Below are 24,730 nucleotides of genomic sequence, written 5' to 3'. Positions count from 1 at the left end.
TCACTTCAATCGCTAATTTCGTATTCACATCAGCAGCAGTTCGCGTAGTTTATCAATGTTCGCTGATATTTTCGTTTTGTTTTTGCTCGTTTTATGCGGTAATTTTCACACAAGTTTCGACGATCATCACGGGTAATAATTTCCGTTCGGAGATTACGAGGCAGTGCTAACTGCAGGGTATGATTATCTTGCCGTGAAGCATTACGTTGCGTAATGTGTGTTATCGAGCAACTTCAATGCACTGACTTGTTCTCACATTGATTAAACAATTCAGCGCGAGGCATAATTTATATCGCAGCATGTTTTATAGAGAACAGAGCAGATACATCCCAAAACGAACACATGGAGGCATTGATATGGAATAAAAAACTATCTTTTAATATCCTCCATATGATGATGTCGAAAAATTTGAAGGAAATGACGATTTACAATTTCAAATACGCTGCTCACAGTGCTGCTGATTATTTCAAGGGGATGGTCCATTCTTTCGAAAATACAAATGTGAAGCTACTGAACACCGAACCACAACCACAAATATGGCAAATCATCGTTTCCATCGGAAATTGGAGCCATATGTTTCATTCACTCCTTTTCCAATCTATCGTCACCGTTGGAAGTGTTTTGCAGGATTGTGCTCCGTTCTATTTTAATACCCAAAGAGGAAATTATTTGTGAACGAATAATGGAATGGGCGATCAACCGTGGAACTGTATGCTTGCGAACTGTTGGTTTGCTTAAAGTTGTTCCGAACGACCGCACATTCCACACCATGTGGACAATTGAGTTCCTGTTTGCGTATTAGATATGCCTGTTTTCCTTTCCAAGCGAATGTCGCCACGTTATTCCAATCAGACTATGTACGTAAGAATTATGTTTACAGTATACTTTTTGCTGACATTCACTGTTTCATGTGGTAAAGGATGCTGTTCAAAATTACCGGAAATTACGACCATTTTCAATGTTAGACTACGTTTGACAGGAAGGTATGGGGTGTAAAGCTTCTAACTCGATCATTTATTGATAGATCGCAAATACAATAAGAGTTTTCATTATGAAACAAACAATTGAATATGTAACTGTAAAATGTCAAGTATTATCTAAACGCGCCAAATTCGATGTTCTGATTGGTCCAATTTGTGTTTGCCCAAATTGTACCTACCGAAGGATCGTCTGAAGTAGCAGCAAAGTAAAATTTCAATACATCAATACCAACGCGAAAATAGTCGTAGTTAACCACCGGAAATAAAAAAAGAGGAAAAAAGAGGAATTTCGTAGTTTAACAGACGTACAAAAACGTTTTCAATAGGTGAACGGATTGCATTTTCTTCTTTGAAATAATTTTTAAGCTGAAAAATACAGAAAAAAACAAATTCTACTATTGTTACTTATTGACCCGAATCTGCTTCGGAAGCATACTATTAAAATCACTATAAATATAGTTACCTTCATGAATTTTCTTGTAGTCTGCGATTGGACTGCCGTTGGGATTGATGCATGATGCGTCGGCTGGTCAACTTCTCTCAGTTCGTCTTTTTAATAGTAATAGTAATAGTAATAGTAATAGTAATAGTAATAGTAATAGTAATAGTAATAGTAATAGTAATAGTAATAGTAATAGTAATAGTAATAGTAATAGTAATAGTAATAGTAATAGTAATAGTAATAGTAATAGTAATAGTAATAGTAATAGTAATAGTAATAGTAATAGTAATAGTAATAGTAATAGTAATAGTAATAGTAATAGTAATAGTAATAGTAATAGTAATAGTAATAGTAATAGTAATAGTAATAGTAATAGTAATAGTAATAGTAATAGTAATAGTAATAGTAATAGTAATAGTAATAGTAATAGTAATAGTGATACAGGTCGGACTCGATTATATACAATTTTTTTTTTATGTTTCAAATATGACTTATTTCAAAAAGAAATGTAAATGTTTCAACGTCAAGGTGTAATTCAAGTGGCTAATTCATGTACAGTAGGGTAAAATCGTGATTTTTGGAGATTTTGCTTGAATTTTCACCAGGAATTAATTATATTGATATTGCAGCCAAATTAAGATAGATAGAAGTTGGGTGTCAAAGAACAAATTGTAGAGCGGTTAGAGAGCTTCAATTTGATTGATAGATACAATCCAGTTCAATAAGAAAAATAAGGATGACATTAATAATAACACATTAAAAATCACTAACTTTTAAGTTTTTCATTTCTAAAATGTTATTAAAATCCATCAATTTAGATGTCCCACTACTATGATCTGTATCAAATTTTCTCATCTTTCAAATAAAAGCAACAGAATCGTCTTCCGTAGCGTACTTTGTAATGTAGAGCCAGTTCGTGACAACAGAGTCCGAAACAAAAAAAAAATTCTATAACTCTGTCATTGTTGAAATTCGAACATATGCGTAGGAGGATTTTTTTCATCAAATATGATCGTCTATCATCCCCTGAGAGAATCTGGATAAATAAATTTTTTTCATGTGAGAAAGGTATTTTCTGACTTTAAGGGGATGAATCAAAAATCAAATCCCTCTTTTATATTCAAAAAAAAAAGAAAAAACATGCAAAAAAAACGAATAAAAAAATATTATTCTAATATTAAAAATATATTCAAACGTATGTTTTCTTAAAAACACTTAAGCACATCATTTTTACGATGGTAAAAAGCTCTGCAAAATTATCCCTTCCAAAAATGGTCAATTTGTTCATCTTCAAGATTATAGTAAGGAAACCTGCGGGAATGTGAGCCGTGAGCCAAATGTCACAATATAGTTTCAGAGCCAAGTCTGCTGAAGTTCCACTGATACATCTAAAATCCAATAATGTAGATAAAATATTCTCGAATTTTTGTCAGGATTTTTTATCGGTGGTATTTCCAAGGCCTAATTTGAAAGCTGTAAGTAGCTCTAATGTTCAAGATCGCCCAAAGAACACTGACGTCATGTAAAGAGTTACCACCACCTGTATCCCTTCTTCATCCCAAACTCGGACATTCATATCCGTTTGTTGCTTCTTTGCAGTTTTGATTTCATATGACTTTAAAAACAATTTTACAGACATATACGGAACAGAATCCCTTTATTGGATCAATACCATTCTAATAATCATAATAATTTGAGTTTATATCAGATTATATAGTAATCAAAAGGTAACAAGTAGTAGTAGGAAACGGAATACGACTTGAGAATCATGTTCAATTTCTCCCTGATTGTTGAGAAAATTCCCTGATATTCCCTTATTTTCCCCGATATTGTTTAGATTCTCTGATTCTCAAAATTTTTCCATGTAGTCGACACCCTGTTCACCCTGTTCACCAGTAATTGTTGTTTGAAAAAAAAGAGCAAAGAGTAATATATTCAGGTAACTATGGAATTCAATTCCATACGAACGATTTCGTCTAGATCATCTTTTCAACTAATGTTTCAATATATTTTCAAAGACCTGATGCAGCCGCCAAAATGGAAATGCTTTTCATCTATTTGTTTTTCATCATCAATTTCGAGCTGCTCCTAAGAGTATAAGCCTAACAGAAAAGCGATAATGATGCAAGTGGCGACATGTTGACTGCTCTCATTTATGTTTTGGCCTTTCACAACATAGGTGAGCCCGGCGCAGTCGACACAACAAGTTAATGGTTGCAAACCATTATGAAGCCATAAATATCATTATAAATCCCGGATAATTCCGAGCTAATGGATGTTTTCCAAAGCAACGAAGATATAGTGTTTTTATGCATCAAAAAATGTTATCCAAATAGTCAATCAACGATTGATTACACAGTTGTTAAAAGTGTATAAGAACTCTCCACCTTGAATTGAAAATGTGTTGCTTAATGATCCATCCGAGGGACATTCCAAAAGTGCATCAAAAGATGCGACTGTAACAAAAATATTGGATATGGTTTTATATATATTTATATATATATATATATATATATATATATATATATATATATATATATATATATATATATATATATATATATATATATATATATAAAACCATAAACCTGGAATAAGAATTTAAAACCTATGTCTGGAATATGAATCTGGAATATTCACTTGGATATTGAATATGGAATCCAAATCTGGAATATGGATGTGGAATTTGAATCTACATCTGCAGTCTAAATCTAGAAAAAAAAATTGAGATCTGAATCTGGAATCTCATCTACATCTGAGATCTGAATCTGAAATCTAAATCTGAGATATTAACGTGAATCTAAATCCAGAATCCAAATCAGGAATCTTGATCTGTGGTTATCTTATCCGTAGGTTGTCAAGAAGAAGAAAAAGAAGAAGAAGAAGAAGGTTGTCATTTCGACGAATAGACTCGTTTGGAAATTTTACTTTTGATCAGAACTATCTGGGGTCTCAATCTAGAATCTAAATCTAAATGTCTAAATGTCTAAATCCTGAATATAATAATATGAATATGTCCTCAGAGTCTTCAATCAAAATCTGGAATGTGAACCTGGAAACTGAAACTGGATTCTAAATGGAATAAATCGTGCTTAGGCGGAAACTTTGAAAAATTATATGTTTATGGCTTTTGTGATGTCAAGGCCGTTTATCTTCCAATACTTCCATTATTTGTGAAAAGTCCAAAAATCGATAAGGCGATTTAAACGATACATTTTTGTTTTCATTTTTTTAAATGTATTAAAATCGTATTAAATGTTATAAGATCGCGAAACCAGCAAAAAAAAGATTTTTTTTGAGATTTGGATTTGAGGGCAAACTGATCAAACGAACTAGTGAAAAGAATCTTGATTTTTTGGAGGAATTATGTAACTAAATTTATAAATTTATTCATATGACATTTTCAATAATCATTTAAAGGTTTTTTTTTGTCAATGGTTCCCAACGAATGGCTTATTAAATTGCATAAAATTTAATGTCTTTCGGCAGAGCATTTTCGTTTCCATTTTTAAGTATGGTAAAGAAACATATTTTCAAAACATCAAAACAATAATGATGAACGCTAAACATTTTAATTCACACCCAACCGATACTTTACGAGTTGAAACAGTGATAAAATATTTGCAATTATTATTGAAATAAGTGAGAAAAAATCGATTTTACAAGAAAATAACACCACGGAAAACAACATTTTTTTCTTAATCCGACAACCTGAATTTAACTCGAGGCAACTCTGCACCTCCAAATCCGCTAGTCTAACAGCACCATTATATTAATCAGCTTTAGAAGTAACCATACTGTATGTTTACGTTTTCATCCTGCGTTCGGAGAATCTTTGAGTGTTGTTTAAACGAAGATAAAAAGTTGGATGCAAGAATGGATCTGAATAATTTATTCGAAACAGTTGAAAAGGCGGAGTCAGTGAGCCAATTGAAGCCTATATGTCCTCATTGACGTAGCCTGGATATGTTCCAGATCTGGTTTCTAAGGGAAGTGACCTCTTCATGACCAACATAAAAAATCCCATCATGTGACGTGTCGGACTTCACGATTCGTCAAAACTAGCACATTGGTGGAAGTTTCAAGGGCCACAATTTCAGTCGCATTAGAATAATCAAAATGGTTCCCGGATGACCTGCAAATCAAACTTTAAATAGAGATATTTGATATGACTACACCTTAAGATGGATTCCATCAGACCATAACTTAAGAACTAAATGGAATCAAGATAGGTATATAGAGATTTTAGGAGTCAATAAATGTTTCTATGATGCATGCGCTCACGAAGTTCATCTTTGTTCGAAAGTGGAAATGGATTTTCAGATGAAAAAACGCACACCCATAGCTTATATCTATATAAATCAAAATGAATCGCCGAATGTGTTGGTAAGCGCAAAACTCGCAAAACAGGTTTGAGATGTCTTCTTTTTGCTATATTTTCTGTATCAAACATGCAATTCATGTAACGGAGAAACATGTTTTTTGCAAGTGATTGTAAAATCTTAAACGTTAATGGTGTCTGAAATGAATTTGATTTATAATGACGAGAAAATTTATACTAAAAGGAAATTGTAAAGGGTCAATTAGAATATCAATCAATGAACAGTTCTGTGATTAGACCCATGAACGATCGCTTAGTAAGAAATGGTTGAAGATATTGATAACAAAAAATCGATTTTGGGCGGGACGAAGTTTGCCGGTTCAGCTAGTGTCAAATAAAAATAACAAGAAAATTACAAAATTTGTTGTACCGTACAACGATCTCAAAATTCTGGAAAAATATCACAAATATCAGAAAAAACACGTACGAATACATTTGAATAGAAATAAGAGCCAGCAAAAAATAACATATTTTCTTCGAACCGCATACATTTTTCTTCTTTCACCATAGGACAGGGGATCAAATAGAGATGAAAAAAAAACCTAAATCATTTGGTACCCTTTAAAATATTTGCCATAGGTTTGATGACACTTTTTACATACTTACCCACCCAGGCCCATTGTAAGCTAGAAAAAGATGAGGACACATGGGTCTGCTCCAATCATAAAAACAAATAAACAAATAGAGAACGTGAACGTTAGCTTCCTCTAGAACAGGGATTCACATATTCGATATTGGTTTCCCAGGAGTCGACAAGATATTGTATAAGTTGTGTTACGTGAATCAACTTATTATGAAAAGACTAATATTTTAGCATTATTGTTGTAATTTGTATTAATAATTATTAATTACACTTGATATTTACACAGTTTTATGTCTATTTATGGATGAAAAAATGATGTCGAGTTTCCTCACGTCCAACCGCAAAGTTTATGAATTGGTAAATATTTTGTATGAATAAGACAAAACAAAATTTTTAAACAAATTTTTAAACTTCATTCTGGAAAAGGGGTCTATGTCTAAAATAGTTTGAGAATCCCTGCTCTAGAACATATTGAGACGCCTCCGGTAGGCGAGATGCGTTTAAAGGTCTTGTTCAGGTTACCCAACCACCTCTGCCACAATTCAGAGTACATTGAAGGATGGAATGAAATATCAATTTGTTTTGTCCGCGTAACAAAATTGAGTGATTTTTTCCATTTCAATTTCCCAAAATATCCAATTCGGAAATCCAAATTGTCAATGTTCTCACCCCCAAACCATTCGCCGAGCTTTACGTAACGATTGCCGCAGTGTACTCTTTCAGCGAAAGCACTCCGCCTAAAAATGAAAGTAATCGAGCAAAAATTTATCTTCTTCCTGCTCGGAAAGACACACAACACGCAACACCCGTTATGTTGGGAACCAGTAACGTTTTTTTTTATAACTCAATGAGTCTACCACTTCCCCCTAACCCCAACCGATTCATATTGTAATCAATCGCGAGAATGACCGAACCCGGTCGTGAAACAACGGAACGAGGATAGTTAATGAAAGCGATTAAAATTTATATATTATTTTCGCTTTCCAAGCTAGAAAACGAAATGTGCGCGTCACTAGAAAAGAAGCGGAAGAGAATCGATTTCCCTCGGCCCTCGGCCAGCGGCCATCACGAATCTTCACGAAACGCTGATCACAACCGCTGCTGCTGCTGCTTTAAGGGCGAGGAAAATTGGCCAAAGCTCTAGAAAGCTATCGGTACGTATCGATTTCCAACCAAGCAGCGCGCGCCTCCACCTCGAATCTAGTCTTAAATTACTGTTTTTTTGGTTCAATTGCTTTCCTCGGTATTTACAGTTTGACAAGTTTTCAATTATTGCGAAGCGGCAAAAATTAATTGCACTCAGTTACGCCAATTGAAGGGGAAAATTATTAAATGCCTATTTCCATTTCGTGTGACAATTGCGCGCTCGTATTTCGATGCGCAAATTCAGGCAGGCAGCAGCCGCATTGTCTCGGTTGATCGATTTTGGGAAAGTTAAATTAACTGATTGACTGCAGCGCCATTGCGGGTATTTATCGGTGACCTACCTTGAACACCTCCGAGAAGAATCCCTCGCCAATCTTCTCCCGAACGAAGTCATCCAAACAGTAGAGAGCGGACACGGCCGTACGCAGTGCCCGACAGGAGGGGCCAGTAACCGAGCGATCCGAGCAACCGCTACGATTCAGTGGCGGCCCAGGACCGCTATGTTGTCCCACGTTCATCGTTATCAGCTCACGATTACTCCAGCAAACAACAGGTCAGAAACCAAATTTTCATGCACTTTCTTCTCTTGCCTTCCCGGCCGATCACTCATCGCTCACTACCACCCAAACAAACAACTTGTCACTTGCCGACACTCACTTGCGTTTGGTTGGAAGTAGGAGTGGGGGGGGGTCTTCTGTAGGGTTCACCGTCGTTCAAACGCTTCGTTTTGCGGTACAAAATATTTGTCGGTTGAAATTCGACACCTTTCGCGGTGATGATGAGACGGTTACTGTAACTGCTCTCTTCAATCTGCGCGCTTTGCCGAGGCTTTCCAACAATATTATCACATCACTTTTGACACTGCACTTAACTCTTCGCGCCCACCATTCGAAAGTGGGGTCTTTGGCAACTGATCCAGCGAGAATTGACACAAGCACAAACTTGTAATAAAATTGGGCAATATTCGATACCCTAGTAGTTCCTGAAATCAGAATAGGAAAAACAGCAATTAGTAAAAATAAACCGGACAGTTTGATCACGCGGCAAAAATTCCGATTCGCTATCAATTCAGTAACGTGAAACAAGAGCTCATGTTTACGTCAATGAGAGTTCAATTGTTTCGAACTTTTATCAATGGCTCATCAATGTTGGCGTGCTCAATTGATGAACCATCTACTACGTCAACAGCAACGAAGCGATAAGATAGGAGGGAATCAAAAATTCCTAAAGCATCGAGTGTTTCGGACACAAAAAGTAACAAAAGGTTGCTGTTGATGCATAAGGTTCGTCGTTATAGTGCAAGGTCGGGAAAGATGGACTGGGTGGGAAAGATGGAAACCTCTGTATTACATTTTTATGTTAAATTTTAATGATGTACAAACTTGCAATATAGTGTAAATGTTTATTCAACATAATTGCCTTCGAAGGCTTCGAGGTTGGTGCTACCGTACAAATCAATATATATATATATATATATATATATATATATATATATATATATATATATATATATTTATATATATATATATATATATAATGAAACACGAATTTTTGCATTACTCGGGAATCTATCAAGCGAGCGAAACCAAAGTTGGCATGTGAAGGTTTAGGGTGCCTAAAATGTTTCTATGGTGGTTAGACACTCCTCCCCCTTCTCAAATGGGGGGGCTGCCACACAAATGAAACACGCATTTCTGTATAACTCGAAAACTAATCAAGTAAATGGATCCAAATTTGGCATGTGAAGGTTTTAAGGTGCATAAAATGTTTCTATGGTGGTTAGACACTCCTCACCCTCTCAAAGGGAAGCATAAATATCTGCATAACTCAAGAACTAATCACGCAAACAGAACCAAAGTTAGCATGTGAAGGTTTTAGGGTGCAATAAATGTTTCTATGGTGGATAGACATTCCTCCCCCCCTTTCTAAGGGGGTGCTGCTATACAAATACAACACAAACTACAGCATACCTCGAGAAATAATCAGCAAATTGAGCCAAATCTGGGATGTGAGGGTTTTTGGGTACGAGAAATGTTTCTATGATGGTATGACACCCCTCCCTCTTCTGGAATGGAGAGGTGGTCCCATAAAAATAAAACACATATTTCAACCAAACATATTCCAACGAAACATGACAATTGAAAATTTTCGGAAAACTCGAACGAAATCGACCTTTGTTCGAAAGTGGGAATGGATTTTAATGTGATAAAACGCACTCCTGTGTCTTCTTCTATCTATATAAATAAAAATGGATCGCCGTATGTGTTGATAAGAGCAAAACTCCAGGAAGGAATTGTTCGATTTAGGGATGTCTTTGTTCTTCATATTTTCTGTATCAAACATTTATTCCATGTAACGGAGAAACATGTTATTTGCAAGTTGAAAGCAAGGTTGAAAAATGTTGAACGAGAATTGTGTCTGAAAATAATCTGATATTATAATGAGTTTTGGTAGAAGTACTAGGAATTTTATTGCAAAAGGTAATTTTTATAGGTAGATTAAAGGGTGTGTCACATCAAATTGCATCACGGAAAAAACGCTGTAGAAATTTAATTTTTAGGAATTATATCTTCAGCTTTCGCTTATAATCAGATAAGAGTGTATATATCACGTCAATTTTTCGTAAATTTGGAAAAATGTCGTCAAACGAAAAAGAGCGTCGTGAATTAATCCTGTGCACTCATTTCAAGAATCCGGAGTTGTCACATCGGGACATCGGTAAGATGGTGGGAATCGCCCAATCCACGGTCAGCAGAGTACTAAAACGATACTTCGAGAACCTAACCATCGACCGGAAGGTGAGGAACGGCAAAAATGGATGCTCCGTCAGTGAAAAAGATCACAAGCGCGTAGTTAAGCAGTTTAGACGTGATCCGAGAAGTTCGGTCCGGGATGTCGCCAATAAGCTGAATTTGTCAAGCTAATTCGTCCAGCGGACCAAGTAGCGGGAGGGCCTGCGTACAAACAAGGTTCAGAAGGCTCCTAACCGCGACGAAAGGCAAAACATGGTGGGGAAGACGCGAGCCCGAAAGCTGTACACCGAAATGCTGACGAAGTCGCATTGCCTGGTAATTGACGACGAAACCTACGTCAAAGCGGACTTTCGTCAGCTGCCGGGCCTATTGTTCTTCTCCGCAGAGGACAAATTCAGCGTTCCGGAGGAGATTCGCAAGTAGAAACTATCCAAGTTTGCCAAAAAGTACATGGTGTGGCAAGCGATCTGCTCTTGGGGAAAGCGGAACGCCCCCTTCGTGATGACCGGCACGGTAAACGGGCAGGTTTACCTTAAGGAGTGCCTACAGAAGCACTTACTACCACTATTGAAGCAGCACGAGGACCCGACCATCTTTTGGCCGGATCTCGCTTCGTGCCACTATTCAAAGGACGTGTTGGAGTGGTACGAAGCCAACGGGGTCACCTTCGTGCCAAAGGAAATGAACCCGCCCAACGCGCCGGAGCTTCGCCCAATAGAGAAATATTGGGCGATTATGAAGCAGGCCCTCCGGAAGAACCCAAAAGATGTCAAATCGGAGGCGGACTTCAAGAGAAAATGGATTTCTGTTCAAAAAACTTACAACCTGACGTTGTACAGAACCTTATGGACGGGGTAAAGAGGAAGGTGCGAGCATACGGGCTTGGGCTCGAAGTATGAATAAAAAGAAAATGCCAAAAGTTGTTTAATAGTTTTTATTTTACTGTCTAAAATTTTCAAAAGGATCGGTCTACTGGGCGAATTTCTACAGCGTTTTTTCCGTGATGCAATTTGATGTGACACACCCTTTAGGAAGATTAGTGACATCATCGATTTCTCTACATTGGTTCTCTCTTTCGGTTATAACTGAGCTGCAAACCCATTCCCAGCTGTATTTGACAATGTGGAAGATAGGTCAGAACCCTATCTATCGGATTCTATAGCACACTCAAATTGGAACGTTTTTGAAGTTCAGTGATTAACTAAAGAAAAAGTTGATGAAGAGAAATCGATCAAATCACTTACACCCCTTTCATTCTAAGCCTCTCACATGTAATCGGGAACCCTATTATGAATCTGAAATCTGAACAATAAACCTGGAATCTGAATCTAGATTCCGAGTCTGAATTGTAAGCTGGAATCGAAGTCTGGGATCACAATCTTGAATCTGAATTTGAAACTTTCGTAAATTTGGATCTGAGATCTAAATTTGGAATTTAAATCTGGAATATGATCCTAGAATCTGAATCTTGATTCTGTATCTGGAGTCTAAATCTAGAATATGAATATGAAATCGAAATCAAGAATCCAAATGTGGAATATGAGCGTGGAATATAAATCTGGGATCTGAATTTGAAAAATGAATGTGGAAACTGAATCTGAAATATGGAATCTGTAACTGGTTTCTGTATCTGAAATCTAAATGTGGAATGTGAATCTGCGATCTGAATCTGGAATATATATGTAACTTAAATCCGGAATATGAACGTAGAATCTAAATCTGGAATCTGAATCGGGAATCTAAATATGGAATCTCACTCTGGAATCTAAATCTGGAATATGAACGTGGAATCGTAATTTGGAATATGTGAGATCTGAATCGGGATCTGCAATCTGAACCAAAAATCTAAATCTAGGCTATGAACGAGGCATCTAAATCTGGAATCTGAGATCCCAATCTAAAACGTGAACCTGAAATCTGAATTTGCGATATGGACGTGGAATCTCAAACTGAAAATTGAATCTGGAATATGAATGTGAGATCGGAATCTGGAATCCAATTGTGGAATATGAACGTGAAATCTAGAAATTTGTAACTTAAATCTAAATCTGAATCTGAAACAGGAACTCGGAACGTGCAATCTGATTCCGAATATGAATCTGAAATTTAGATCAGGATATGAGTCTTGAGTATGGACGTGAGGTCTCAGTTTGAATAATCAGCACATAAAATCATTTAGTATTTTTTCTGGTAAACTAGTTTCAATGCGGAGAAAAACAAATTATCTTTTAGATAACTCGTCTCGCTCAAACCTCTATAGGGGAAGGAGGCGGGACCATCATCATCATCATCGAATCAAAATTTGAAATATGAATCTGTAAACAAAATTTGGAATCTAAATTTGGCTTCAAAATCTGGAATCTGAACCTAGAATATGAACATGGATTATGAATCTGCAATCTGAATCTGGAAAATGAACATGGAATCTGGATTCAGAATTTACGAAGTCCATTGTCTAAATCTGGAACATGATCGTAGAATTCAAATCTGATTCTTAATCTAGATGCTGGAATCAAAACCTAAAATCTAAACCTACGTCGTGAACAAATCACCTAAATCTGGAATCTGAATCTGATATCTCAGTCTGAAATATAACATGGATTCTGAGTCTGGAATATGGATGTGGAGTCTCAATCTGAAATTTGAATCAGGAATATAAATATGAAATCGGAATCCACAATCCAAATGTGGAATATGAACGTGGAATCTAAATTTGGAATATGAACATAGAATCGGAATCTAAATTTTGATCTTAAATCTGAATATGTAATCTAAATCTGAAATGGAAAATATGAAACTGAATGTGAATATCTGAAATCTGGAATGTAGATCAGGAATATGAACCTGGAGTCTGAATCTGGTAGCTAGATCTGTAATCTGGATCTGAATCTAAAATCTAAATCTGGAATATGAATGAGGAATTTTAATCTGGATCCTTATCTGGAATAAAAATTTGGATTAAGAACCTGACCCCCAAACCTGGAATCTGAATGTGGCATCTCAATCTGGAATTTGAATCTAGATTTTAAATCTGGAATATGAACCAGGAGTGTGAACGTAGAATTCTAATGTGGAATCTGAATTTGGAATCTAAATCTGGTACCGTTCTGAACCATATTTCGGACAGCTTCAAATGCTTAATGCCCCGATGATATAACTATAACATTAACTTGAGTTCCAAATCCAAATTAATCTGGCATCTTCATTTGGAGTCTGGAATCGGGGATCTGATTCGAAATCCGTAATCCGCCTCGGAGAAGGAACCGAAATTTGTTCCCAGAATTTGAAATCTGAAACCGAAAATATTAGTCCAAATCTTATGTTTCTTAAAATGGAATCTGGTATATTGAATTCGGAATCATAAATTTCGATCCGGTGATTCAATCTTGTGTCAGCCATCTGAGATTCTGTTTTCTGAATTTTGGGCTTGTGTATCCAAGATCAGAAACTGGGTATGGAGTCGACAATCTTTACTTGGAAATCATTTTTTGAATATGAGTCTATATGAATATGAGTTTGAATAGGAATCTACAATCTAGGATCTCCTCTGATGCTGGATCGGATTCACATCTGATATTTGATGTGGTCCTCATCTGGATTTATAATTCGCGTCTGAAATTCAAATTTGAATCCTTCATCTCATACCGGAATCTGTATCGGAATCTCAATCTAGAATTTTAATTTAGCATCTGAATCTGGAATCTGAACAACTGAACCGGGAATCTAAATCAGAGTTTTGGAGCTGGAATTCAAATCTAGAGTGTGAATATGGACTCAGAGTCTGGAAACTTAATTTGGAATCGAATCTAAATGAGGAACATGAATTGGGAATCTGAGTGTGGAATCTAAACATAAATGTTTAAATCGCAAAGTGGATCTGGAATCTGAAATTATGAAGGTTTAGGAAACTGAATTTAAATCTAGGTTTAATTGTAAAATCGAGGATCTGATTCGAAATCCGAAATCCGTTTCAGAGTCCGAATTAAAGATCCTGAATCTTTGTTCGAAATTATAAATCTAGAGCTCTGGACATGAAACGAGATGATATCCGGAAACCTGAATATAAATGAGGAGATTGAATCTTGTTTCGTCAATCAGGTATATCGTTTTTTTATTAAAAATTCGAGATCTGAGTATAGAATCAGCAATCTTATGTTATGTTAAATGTAATGTTAAAATTTTTTGTATCTTTTTAAAAAAAATTGTCTCCTTTTTCAATAGTTTTTTGATATATTTCTATTAGAAAACTCCTTCAATTCAACAAATTATGACATATAGTGATGCGGTGTCAAACTTTTTAAAATAGAGATATGTATTTTAAATAATTTTTAAAATTTCAATACTTTATGAAACCCTAATCATTTAAGAAAAGTAATATAACAAATGGAATTGACAATGATTATTCACAACCTAAATGATTATTCACAGAGAAAGAAAGAAATGGTTAAAAGTTTCTTAAGAATTCTTTATTACGGTAATCATATAAAGGTATTGTATACCGTGCGTAATGCGGTTATTAACTTAAATGTTGTACACCGTCACAAACAAAGTTTTCGAGTGTATGACCTTTGTCAGAAATTGAAAGATCACTTATTTTTATGTTGATGTTCTCTGTAAATTATATTATCTATCTCATTGTTCGAACGAATGACGATTAAATAATCCATGTGTCTCGATATATTTTTCATTTGGTCGGCTGCCGAATGGAAGGGCCGAATTGCCCTTTTTCTTCGAAATGTTTCCATCTAGAAAAAAAAACTCTAAAGGCAATTCATTTTTTCCTGGTTCCGCATTAAATAAACAAAACAACCCGAAACATCGCGAGACAATAAATAACCTTTTCATTGGTTACATTTCAATTTGCAATATCACAAACATCTCTCCTCTGCTGATTATTCCTTAACTTCCATGGGTAGCAAAGAGTGACGAATCTTAATTTTCAACGCTATCTCGTCGCTTCCGGCACTGGAATGAGAAACATCGGGAAATTCTTTTGGGTAGTTTCCAAATCGTGGGATCATTTCTACATGGTTGCTATATGAACGTGCGCATTGGGAGAAAAAAAATTTATTCTGAAGGAACACAAAATCCCCCCAAATACCGGTCAGAAGGGAGACGACTTCGTTTCGTTACCCGTCGATTGGAATATTAATTCGAGTTACATAATGCCGGGATTGTGCAACAGTTGCGTAGAGTGTTATTCGTCTTATTTGAAGTGACTGAAGAAAGCGCTCACTTTGGTTAGATCAGTAACAGCTTCATTAATTGTCATCGCGCCGCGCAAAAAGAGTGTTACACAATTCACTGTTTAAATTAACCGATTATCTGAAAACTTTTAAGATTATTCGAAGTGCTTGTCGAAGTGCTTTCATTCAATTTCCGTGCACAACACTTTTATTGGTTCCATTTGAACCATTGTCACATGTCTTCACGGAATGTGTCCCATTCACACACATCTCGAAGTTATGCAATCAGTTCGAAAAAACGTCGCAGTGAAACATAAAACGACCAATTCAACACAATTCCCAAATCAATCGCAAACCGTCGTTGCGTGCACGAGACATCGGTAGAAAAAATGAAAATCTTCCAAAGTAGCAGACACTGTGCGAGTCCAAACCGCGGCGAGTCGACGGAAAAAATAACGCACAGTGATGTTTCGTTCCAAAGTGGATCTTCTTCCTTTGGAAGCATATTGGGGGCGTAACGGTTTGCGAAGGAAGCAATCAATTTGCAAATTTTGGCACGTTGTTACGGTTATCGTGCGCCGAGAAAACCAATGAAGGCAACGTATCGATTGAATTTTGCGTGCCTTGGGTTAATTTTCCGCACAACATGTATTTCCGGGGAGAAAAACACTTGCCGTCGGAAATTGTGCAATGAGTAGCGCGCGTTCGAGTGATCCGATTGTTCATAGGGGTAGTGGGGGCAAAGTGGTCACCTGCTTGTTTGGTAGTACAGTCAACTCTCCCTAACTCGATATCCAAGGGACCATCGAGTTATGGAGGGAAGCAGCGGCGTAGTGAGGGTAGACAGCGCCCCGGCAAACTATGAAAATGGCGCCCCAAAAATACCACTTTTTTCGATTTCTTCACTAGTTTTGAAATTGTGATATTTTAAAAAAATTACTCACTTATATGAATGTTTATCTTGAGCAGATTATTCGTATTTAGAAGGCTAGAAATATCATTAACAGTTTCGCTCATTCTCTAGTCAAATCTTTGCTTTGCGTGCTTTAACTAAAGCAAAATGATCCACAGTTGTATCTAAATTAAGATCTGCTAGCGATTCTTTCCCGATCGCAAGAACTGCCAAGCCATTGAGTCGGTCTTGGTTCATTTCAGAACGCAGATAATTTTTAATCAATTTAAACTGGCTGAAACTGCGTTCGCACGATGGGCGGTACTTTAGTGTAAACTAGACCAGCCGGCTCTTCCATTCCAGTACAAAAATGGCTCAGCCAGGCCACGGTATGGGGGAAGGAAAATAGCCCTTTCATTAACGAAAACACTATATAGAATCAGGGTTCAAGATTTTCGAAGACGAAACTTGGAAATCGTCTCTCCTATCAGTCGCTTCGCTTCAACTACGACTACTTCGGCATTCGCCGTTAAAATGACTAGTTCATCAGTCATCCTCGCTCTTAATGCTCATTTGTAGTCAATTCAATTCTACCAAATGATTATTCTAATTGACTTGACGAATGAATACAAATCTGCACCTTGATTCAGCCTGACTTCAATCCACCACTACTACTCCACCCTGACATGTACCTCGTTGCCCGCGTACACAATTTCATTTTAACGTCAATGTAAAGTAGGGATACCATCTGGTCGTAGTTAAGAATCAGGATATTGTCACAGCTTTGATTATGACCAAATCATTATCATTCTTTTGAGATACAAACAAATGAAAACACGTTGTATGTGATTTGCTCTTCAAGAGACCAAAATACTTAAATCTATTTGTTTACGAGTTTCTCGGACGATCTATGCGATGAAGGCTTCTGAGAACAGGAATATTTTGGGCGGCTTCCGTGCAATCAAACATCATGCGCACAGCACAGATTGCTTAAGCCAATTGAATAATTAGAACGCGGGATTTTCGTGTAGATAATGTTTGACATCTTTCAATTGTTCGATGGTTAGTTTCATGAAATATATAATTTTCACCATTGCGTTAAATTATTAGGGAATACCTAAATCGATCGATGCAAATAGCTCAAAAAGTAATCAGCAAATGGATGAGCAATAAACGCTTAAAATTGGACTTTTTTGCGATGCGGCAGATTTTTCGTTTCTCAATTTGTACCCGATAGTCCTACGTCAAAAAGTATTTACTCAAAAACAAGATACACAAAAAAAAAGATTATGATCAGCTTGACAATTCATTTTAGATTGTGAGACGGAATCATGTTCGATTGTGATTATTCACTACTTGCATTAGAACATCGATTCATCAATTTAGTTGTTTTCTGCTGCCGTTTATTTCGAATTTGAAATTAAACGCTTTCACTTGAAGATTGAACCTGCTTGAATTCATTATCATTTGAATGGAGTATTGGGGGCTATATGGGGTTCAGTTTTATATGAAAAACGACGATCGTTTCTTTCAATTGAAGATTTCATTCGATTTCATTTCTTCAAACTAGATTTTCTCGGACTGTCTTTCCAAAAAAGTGGAATTGACACTTTTTAAAGCCCTATGTAAAAGTCCACTCTACCTTCAGAGAACATAATCCTTACATGAAGAAGAACACATATTTACTATAGATAAAAAATAAAAAATTAAACTTGGTGGTAATATAGTTTCCACTGCCCCTTAGCCACAAAAACACTGTTTGCCGCTGCCTTGTAAGCTCACTTTATTTCGTCTTTGGTTGTGCTAAAATTAAAACAATATTTTTAGTGCAGCAAAAAAATGCTAAATCGCAACAGATATAAACGTGAAACGAAAACTTGATTTCTGATGCAAAAAGTAGTAACACCAATAATGGACGGCTCCTTTGTTTACCCATCGTGAACTCAAACATCGATACACGCACAACGTAAATAGAAGTCTCTTCAATATCCAGTAAAGTCGATTTAACGGTGAAGAATGAAATGAGTCATTAGAACATTTAGCGACGAGAAGGCCCGAATGACTTTTCATTTATGTTGACGGAGAACTGCTGGAAGAATCAAAAACTCATTTTCAATTGAATGCGAAGACCGATGACTTCATCGTCTCCTGACTATCCTCAGTTGAATATGACTTGACCCTATCTAGAAGTATGCGTTCTTATAACACAGCTTAAGAAATAACTGTAAAACATCGGATAGCATGGAGGGGCGCGCCCATCAATTGATAACATGCCGCGAAAAATCAAAAGGGATATTGGTGTAATGTGATGTTGGGTGTTTCAATTTTGCGAAAATCAAAGAGAGGTTTTTGGAGGATGGAAGTTTTTTTTACTCAATTGAAAGATAAAATATAATACGGGGAAAAAATTGCTATGAAATTTTTTTTGGATTTTGGCGCCCCCGGCAAATGCCGGGTTTGACACCCGCACACTACGCTGCTGGAGAGAAGTATGCTTGTAAAACCTATCAAAGGCGCCATAAAATCCATCGAGTTAGGAAAAATATCGAGATACAGAACGTCGAGTTAGGGAGAGTTGACTGTATAACTATTGACTATAGATGCCGTATTGATAGTAACCTTATGTTTGAAGAATATAATTACTTTTGTCCCTGTACTTCAGTGGAGCTGTCGCATGTCAAAATATAAATAAAAACAGAAATCGCTCTCTCGATAGCCATTAGGCCGTAGTTCTGTGCGCATGGTGTCGAAGGAATTTCTCGTGAAATTTAGTTCATACAATCTGATTTATTGGACAAGTCATCAGTTTGGACGACATATCCTAGGAGAGGTGAACAGATATTTTGTTTAATCTCAGCGATTAATTAGCATAGAAATTACTTTTATGTTTGGGGGCAAAGTGGTCATAGGTGAATAACGACTTACAATGTTCTGTTTATTAAAGCTGATATACCGCCTAATATTCTGCTCTTGAAGAGGATCCTTTTGTGGTTTTGACTCTGGATAAATATGCCACCCAACTAAACCAAGCCTCATTATGCGGAACATTATGTGTTTCTTACTACGTTTTTGTATGCATGAGAAAATTTAAATTGAGACTCTAGGTGAATAGGCCAAGCTTATTTCATACATACCTACCTACTATATGAAATATGGTTTGTACAAATTTGGACGAAAAAAAAACGCATAAATCTATCCCATTTAGCTTGATATGTGCGAGTGACCACCTTGCCCTCACTAGGTGACCACTTTGCCTCCAATCAAAAAAAAAGTTTGATTTTTCACCTTTGTTTCTAAGGGGCTGTCCACATACCACGTGGACAACTTTAGGGGGGGGCTATAGGGGATAATAAAATGCCCACGCTTGTCAACGGAGAGGTGGGAGTGTGTGTAGACTGAGTCCACGTGGACAGGAAGAATAATTTCTTAAATACAATCACCTGTACATTCAAAATTAAATAAAATCTGTTACACATTAAGAATTTCAAAACTCTCCGTATTTATCGATAAACGGTTTTAGCCGTCTGAGAATGCTGCCCAGTCATCGTAAATATATTTTTTCTCAAATCATTGAACTGTTTCAGTATTTTAAAAATAACTCGCGTAAACACGTGACCAAACTATTTCCTATGATTGAACTTTTCTAGTTACGGGGTATGCATAGACCCTCATAGCCCAAAATTATAAAAATTGAACAATACCATAATGGTTGAGGTTTCGTGGTATGAGTAAATGGTTTTTCATCAAATATAACTTTCTATACATATTGTTATATCTCGAGAACAGTTAGTCTTAGTAATTGCGTGTAAAATCTATTTTTCAAAGTATTATTATTCGTCAATTACTACGAATCAATATTTACATTTTTATAAGATTGTCCACTCACCTTTAGTCGTCAAATTTAAAAAAAATGCCAGTATTCCAATAAAAACATTTATGGAATTAGGTAGCTGATTCGGATTATTTCAGGAAATGAAAGAGGTTAGCATTTGACGAAAAAAAAATCCTTCTCCACATATGGTCAATTCTCAGCTAGGACAGAGTTGTTGAACTTTTCTTGAGCCCAATTTTATGCATTGAACAGACTCTATTTTAAAAAGTACGCTACTTAGAATGATTATGCTGCTCATTTGTAATTTTGCATATATAGAATGTAGTTGCAAAACATTTAAATTAATGGAACCAAGTGCTTTTCAGAAGTAAAGAAGAATCATGAAATGTTGTTTTTATGCATTTTTATTAATTTTACAAACATGCATGATAAACTGGATTGTTATCAATCAAATTGAAGTTCTCCAACTACTCTTCAATTCCTTCCTTGGAACCGCAAGAATTTTTTTTTCCACTGTTCCATTCCATTCGCCACTAATCATCCACTAATTTAAAGGTTTTATAACAGATTTTTTATGCAAAATTTTCTCATCTTTCAAATGAAAGCAATTGAAACGTTCTAAGCGGCGTACTTTTGACGTAGGACTACGTCTAACCGGAAGATATAGGGGGTGAAATGGAAATCTAGGCATTGAACAAGTAGGAAAAAATGCAAGATTTGGAACGCTTATTACTCGAGCATTTCTCAATAGATCGCAAAGGTTTTTGCATCAATTGATAGGAAATATATCTACGCATCTATCATAACGAATAACATTTCATTTTTCTTGAGATAAATAATTAAATAATTGTGAAATATCAAGCATTGTCAAAATGCACTATGTGCCCATTTTTGATTGGTCCATTTTGTGCTCCTCAAATCGTACCGACCAAAACGGGCAACCAGAGCAGCAGCGAAATAGAATGAAGCACGATTGGAAAGGAAAAAGAAAAAAATGAACGAAACATTGGTCGCAGTCTCACACATGCGTAATTCTCGAGCCAGCCAGTCAGCTTAAAAATCCCCGCTCCGCTGCCGCAACGATCATTCTCATTCAAACCGTACACCACATCGGTTCGCATCACAACACATCAACAAACCAACCCAAGCAGCCATGTCTGGACATGGTAAAGGAGGAAAAGTGAAGGGAAAGGCAAAATCCCGCTCGAACCGTGTTGATCTGGAGTTCCCCGCAAGGGTAGCTAGGCCGAGCGCGTTAGTACCAGTGCACCAGTCCACCTAGTCGGCGTTATATAGTTTCGGCCGCCGAAGTGATCGAGTTAGCTGGCAAAGCTGCTCGCGACGATAAGAAAACCCGCATTCGGAACAGAACACATTCGGTTCGGTGGACATCAAGACAACAGGCAGTTGCAGCGAGTGGCGAGTGGCAAACGCAATCGCAAAACGGCATCAGGTAGCAGAAGAAAAAAGTTTGTTCTTTATACAAACTGCTTTGGTGGCAAATCCAGGCGGCATCGAGGGCGTTCGAAATGGTTTTTTTTTCAAAACCACGAGTACAAAGTTTTCTAAATTGGAACCATTCCATAAAACAAGGCGCTTTTCAGGGCCATTAAACCTTCCAAAAAAGAGTTTAGGGAATACAGTTCAATGCTTTCTAAAACATTATCCAAAATAATAATAAAACACAAATTGATTTTTTCTTAATTTGTTTGCCAGGATCTGACGAGTATGTGAATTTGGCAGTTGTTCTGAGCTTATTGATAGTTGGGGACTTTCCTGATTATTCAATTTTCACCAATTCTTAAATTGTTTCCAGATTGAAAGTACAGTAATTTACAATTAGTTCGACATTTAGCTAATTGGACGGACATGTAATGCGACTTATTTAGTTGGACATTTGTGTACATAGAGATCCAAATTATGACCCCACATTGAAAGTCGACACTGTCCACTGTCATCGCAAATGTTCAATTACAGGTTAAAATTACCTCCAATCCGATACTGAGTGGTGGTAATGCGACGTGCCATTGAATGTAATTTACTGTAAAATATGTCACAAGCTGGATGGGAAGAAATTTTCCAACTGTGAAAGCTGTGGCGAGTGGCAACAAATCGCTTAACAGGAAGGTTTAGCCGAACAAGATGGGGATATCGAGTGATAACAAAACAATAAACTCTTTAGATTGAAGATAATTTTGTGATCCTGAAAAGGACCCCTTTTAGCCTGCATGTGAATCCAACGAGCGAACAAATCGTAATAAATGTATTTTTTGCAATCGCTCCCTTTTAACGCTCATTCGTTCGTCTCGTTGGACTCGCCCCTCTGGCTGAGTCTGCCGATTTGTCTCTATCCTGTGAGTGTGTACCGCTAGAGTATAAAACACGCGGACCCCAAAAAAATATCTTATTTTCTTTCAAACCGTAAACCCGTGTGGTTGTACGGCATCGGCATCGTGGACGTAACAAAGGAGGACAAGTTAAGGAAAGGCAAAGTCTCACTCGAACCGTGCAGGTCTCCAGTTCCCTGTTGGTCGCATTCACTGATTGCTCCGCAAGGGTAACTAGGCCGAACGGATTGGTGCCGGAGCACCAGTATACCTAACAGCGATTATAGAGTTTCGGTCGTCGGAGTGCTCGAGTTGGCTTGCAAAGCTGCTCACGACAATCAGAAAACCCGCATCAAGAACAGAGCAGCTTCGGTTCGGCGCTCATCAAGGCAACAATTAGTTTCAGTGAGTGGCAAAGTGTTTCTCCGGCACGTCGCATTAAATGTAATTTACTGAACAATATGTCACAAGCTGGATGGGAATAAATTTTCCAACTGTGAAAGCTGTGGCGAGTGGCAAACGCAATAGCTAAACAGGAAGGTTTAACCGAACAAGATGGGAATATCGAGTGATAACAAAAACACAACACCAAAGGTTCTTTTCAGAACCATTAACATATTCATAAAGAGTAAACAGTAAACTAATCCATTTTTCAGGTAGATAGGTAGGAATTCACGTAGGAGAAGGAAATAAAACAATATATTTAAAATATATATTTAACAAAAGCTGTCCCCTTTGTATAGTCCTACGTCACTCCGGTTATGTCCCCGACATTACCCACCCGACTTTTTGAATTTGAGTCAAATTAAGGCAAAAAAAATCGATCTCAAGGAAAGTTCAATAATTGTTTTTTAGTTGACCACAAGCGAGGAAGGTTTTTTTCATCAAATATGATCCTCTATCACTTCCTGAAATATTGTGGATCAACTACTTAACAACCTGCATATAACAATATTTTAAACAGACATAAACGTTTTCGATGCATTATTCAATTTATGAGAATGTTTTCTCAACTGTTTGAACATTACTTTAAATTTCCATAGAAAGTTGATTGATTTCTTAAAAACTTGTTTCAATCGGGCAGCAGGTTTCAGAGCTATGATTTTTTGGATAATGAAACTTTGTTTATTAAACGGAGAGTATTGGGTAATTAATTAATTTGGCGTTGAATTGTTCTCTTGTAAACTATTCGAATTTCATAAGTAATGTTTTAAAACGGATTTGAGCGGAGGAAAACCAAAACAATAGAAATGAAATTCGGAAGAAACTAAAGAGCAAAAAAATAAGTGCAAGGTTAGTATGAAATCAATAGTAATCAAAAATTTCTTATGTATCTTTTCCCCGCGAGCACTGCGACATCGAAAGTGAGTTTTGAGTGATTTTTGAAACGCTGTAACTCTATTATAAAATAATGCATTCGTCGAAGCAAACGGTGGTCTTTGCATAGAATATTTTCAAGTTTGTGGTGGTCAGTGGACTGTTTTGACTATCGATTTGTTGTGCGTTCGTTATTTCATTGAATATTCCTTATTCAAAATTGAAGGATAATTTTTCATTCGATAGAGAATACCTCTATAGGAAAAGATTCTACTGAAACTTTCTATGAATCAAATGGAAACGAAATGAAATTATTATTGGGAATATATTTTTAAAATCTATACAAACTTTGAAAGTAAACCAAAAACTTGCAATGTCTTGCAATGTCTTTTGTCTACAACCCATGCACATACTAAACTAAAAATATGTACGTACGATAACCCTTAACTTGGAATTTGTGGCTTAATAATGTTGTATTTTGTATCTTCATTTCATCATTGATATCGAAACTACAGCGTTTCGAAATCGTTTAAAAATATCGACCCTTTACTTCTCAATCTTCTGTTAAGTGCAGATCTATATATATATTAGTGCATGTTTCCTATTTTATCTTTTCTTTTCTTGAAATTCTTTTTTCTGAATAAAAAATAATCTATGCATATGGAATTGTTCTGTTTGTTTGTGTGCGGATTGTTGTTGCTACTGCCAACACCTCAGGAAGTTTTAAGATTTCTAGTTGGATTAAGCACAATTTTGAAACAAAGTTGTGAACGTAAACTAACTTTCTAGTATGGCGTCGTGCACAAATTACGTAACGCTAAAAATCCGGATTTTAAACCCCCTCCCCCCTACGTAACGCAATTTCCTATCTCTAATACACAGAAAGTAACG

General features: G+C 36.5%; 1 protein-coding gene across 2 annotated transcripts in view; it reads right to left on the bottom strand.

The window, feature by feature from the left end:
• LOC129765470 (probable serine/threonine-protein kinase DDB_G0278901) overlaps positions 1-24,730 on the bottom strand; it is a 235,446-nt gene that overhangs the window by 190,985 nt on the left and 19,731 nt on the right. For both annotated transcript variants that reach the window (XM_055765833.1, XM_055765841.1), the window contains one exon: positions 7,874-8,514. In XM_055765833.1, coding sequence (XP_055621808.1) covers positions 7,874-8,050 — 177 coding nt within the window. In that variant the 5' untranslated portion in view covers positions 8,051-8,514. The remainder of the gene's footprint in view (positions 1-7,873; positions 8,515-24,730) is intronic.

Source organism: Toxorhynchites rutilus, chromosome 1 (assembly GCF_029784135.1).
Source record: "Toxorhynchites rutilus septentrionalis strain SRP chromosome 1, ASM2978413v1, whole genome shotgun sequence".
NCBI lineage: Eukaryota > Metazoa > Arthropoda > Insecta > Diptera > Culicidae > Toxorhynchites > Toxorhynchites rutilus.
Note: the sequence above shows the minus strand (reverse complement) of the source record. Positions and strands in the feature narration are given on the sequence as shown.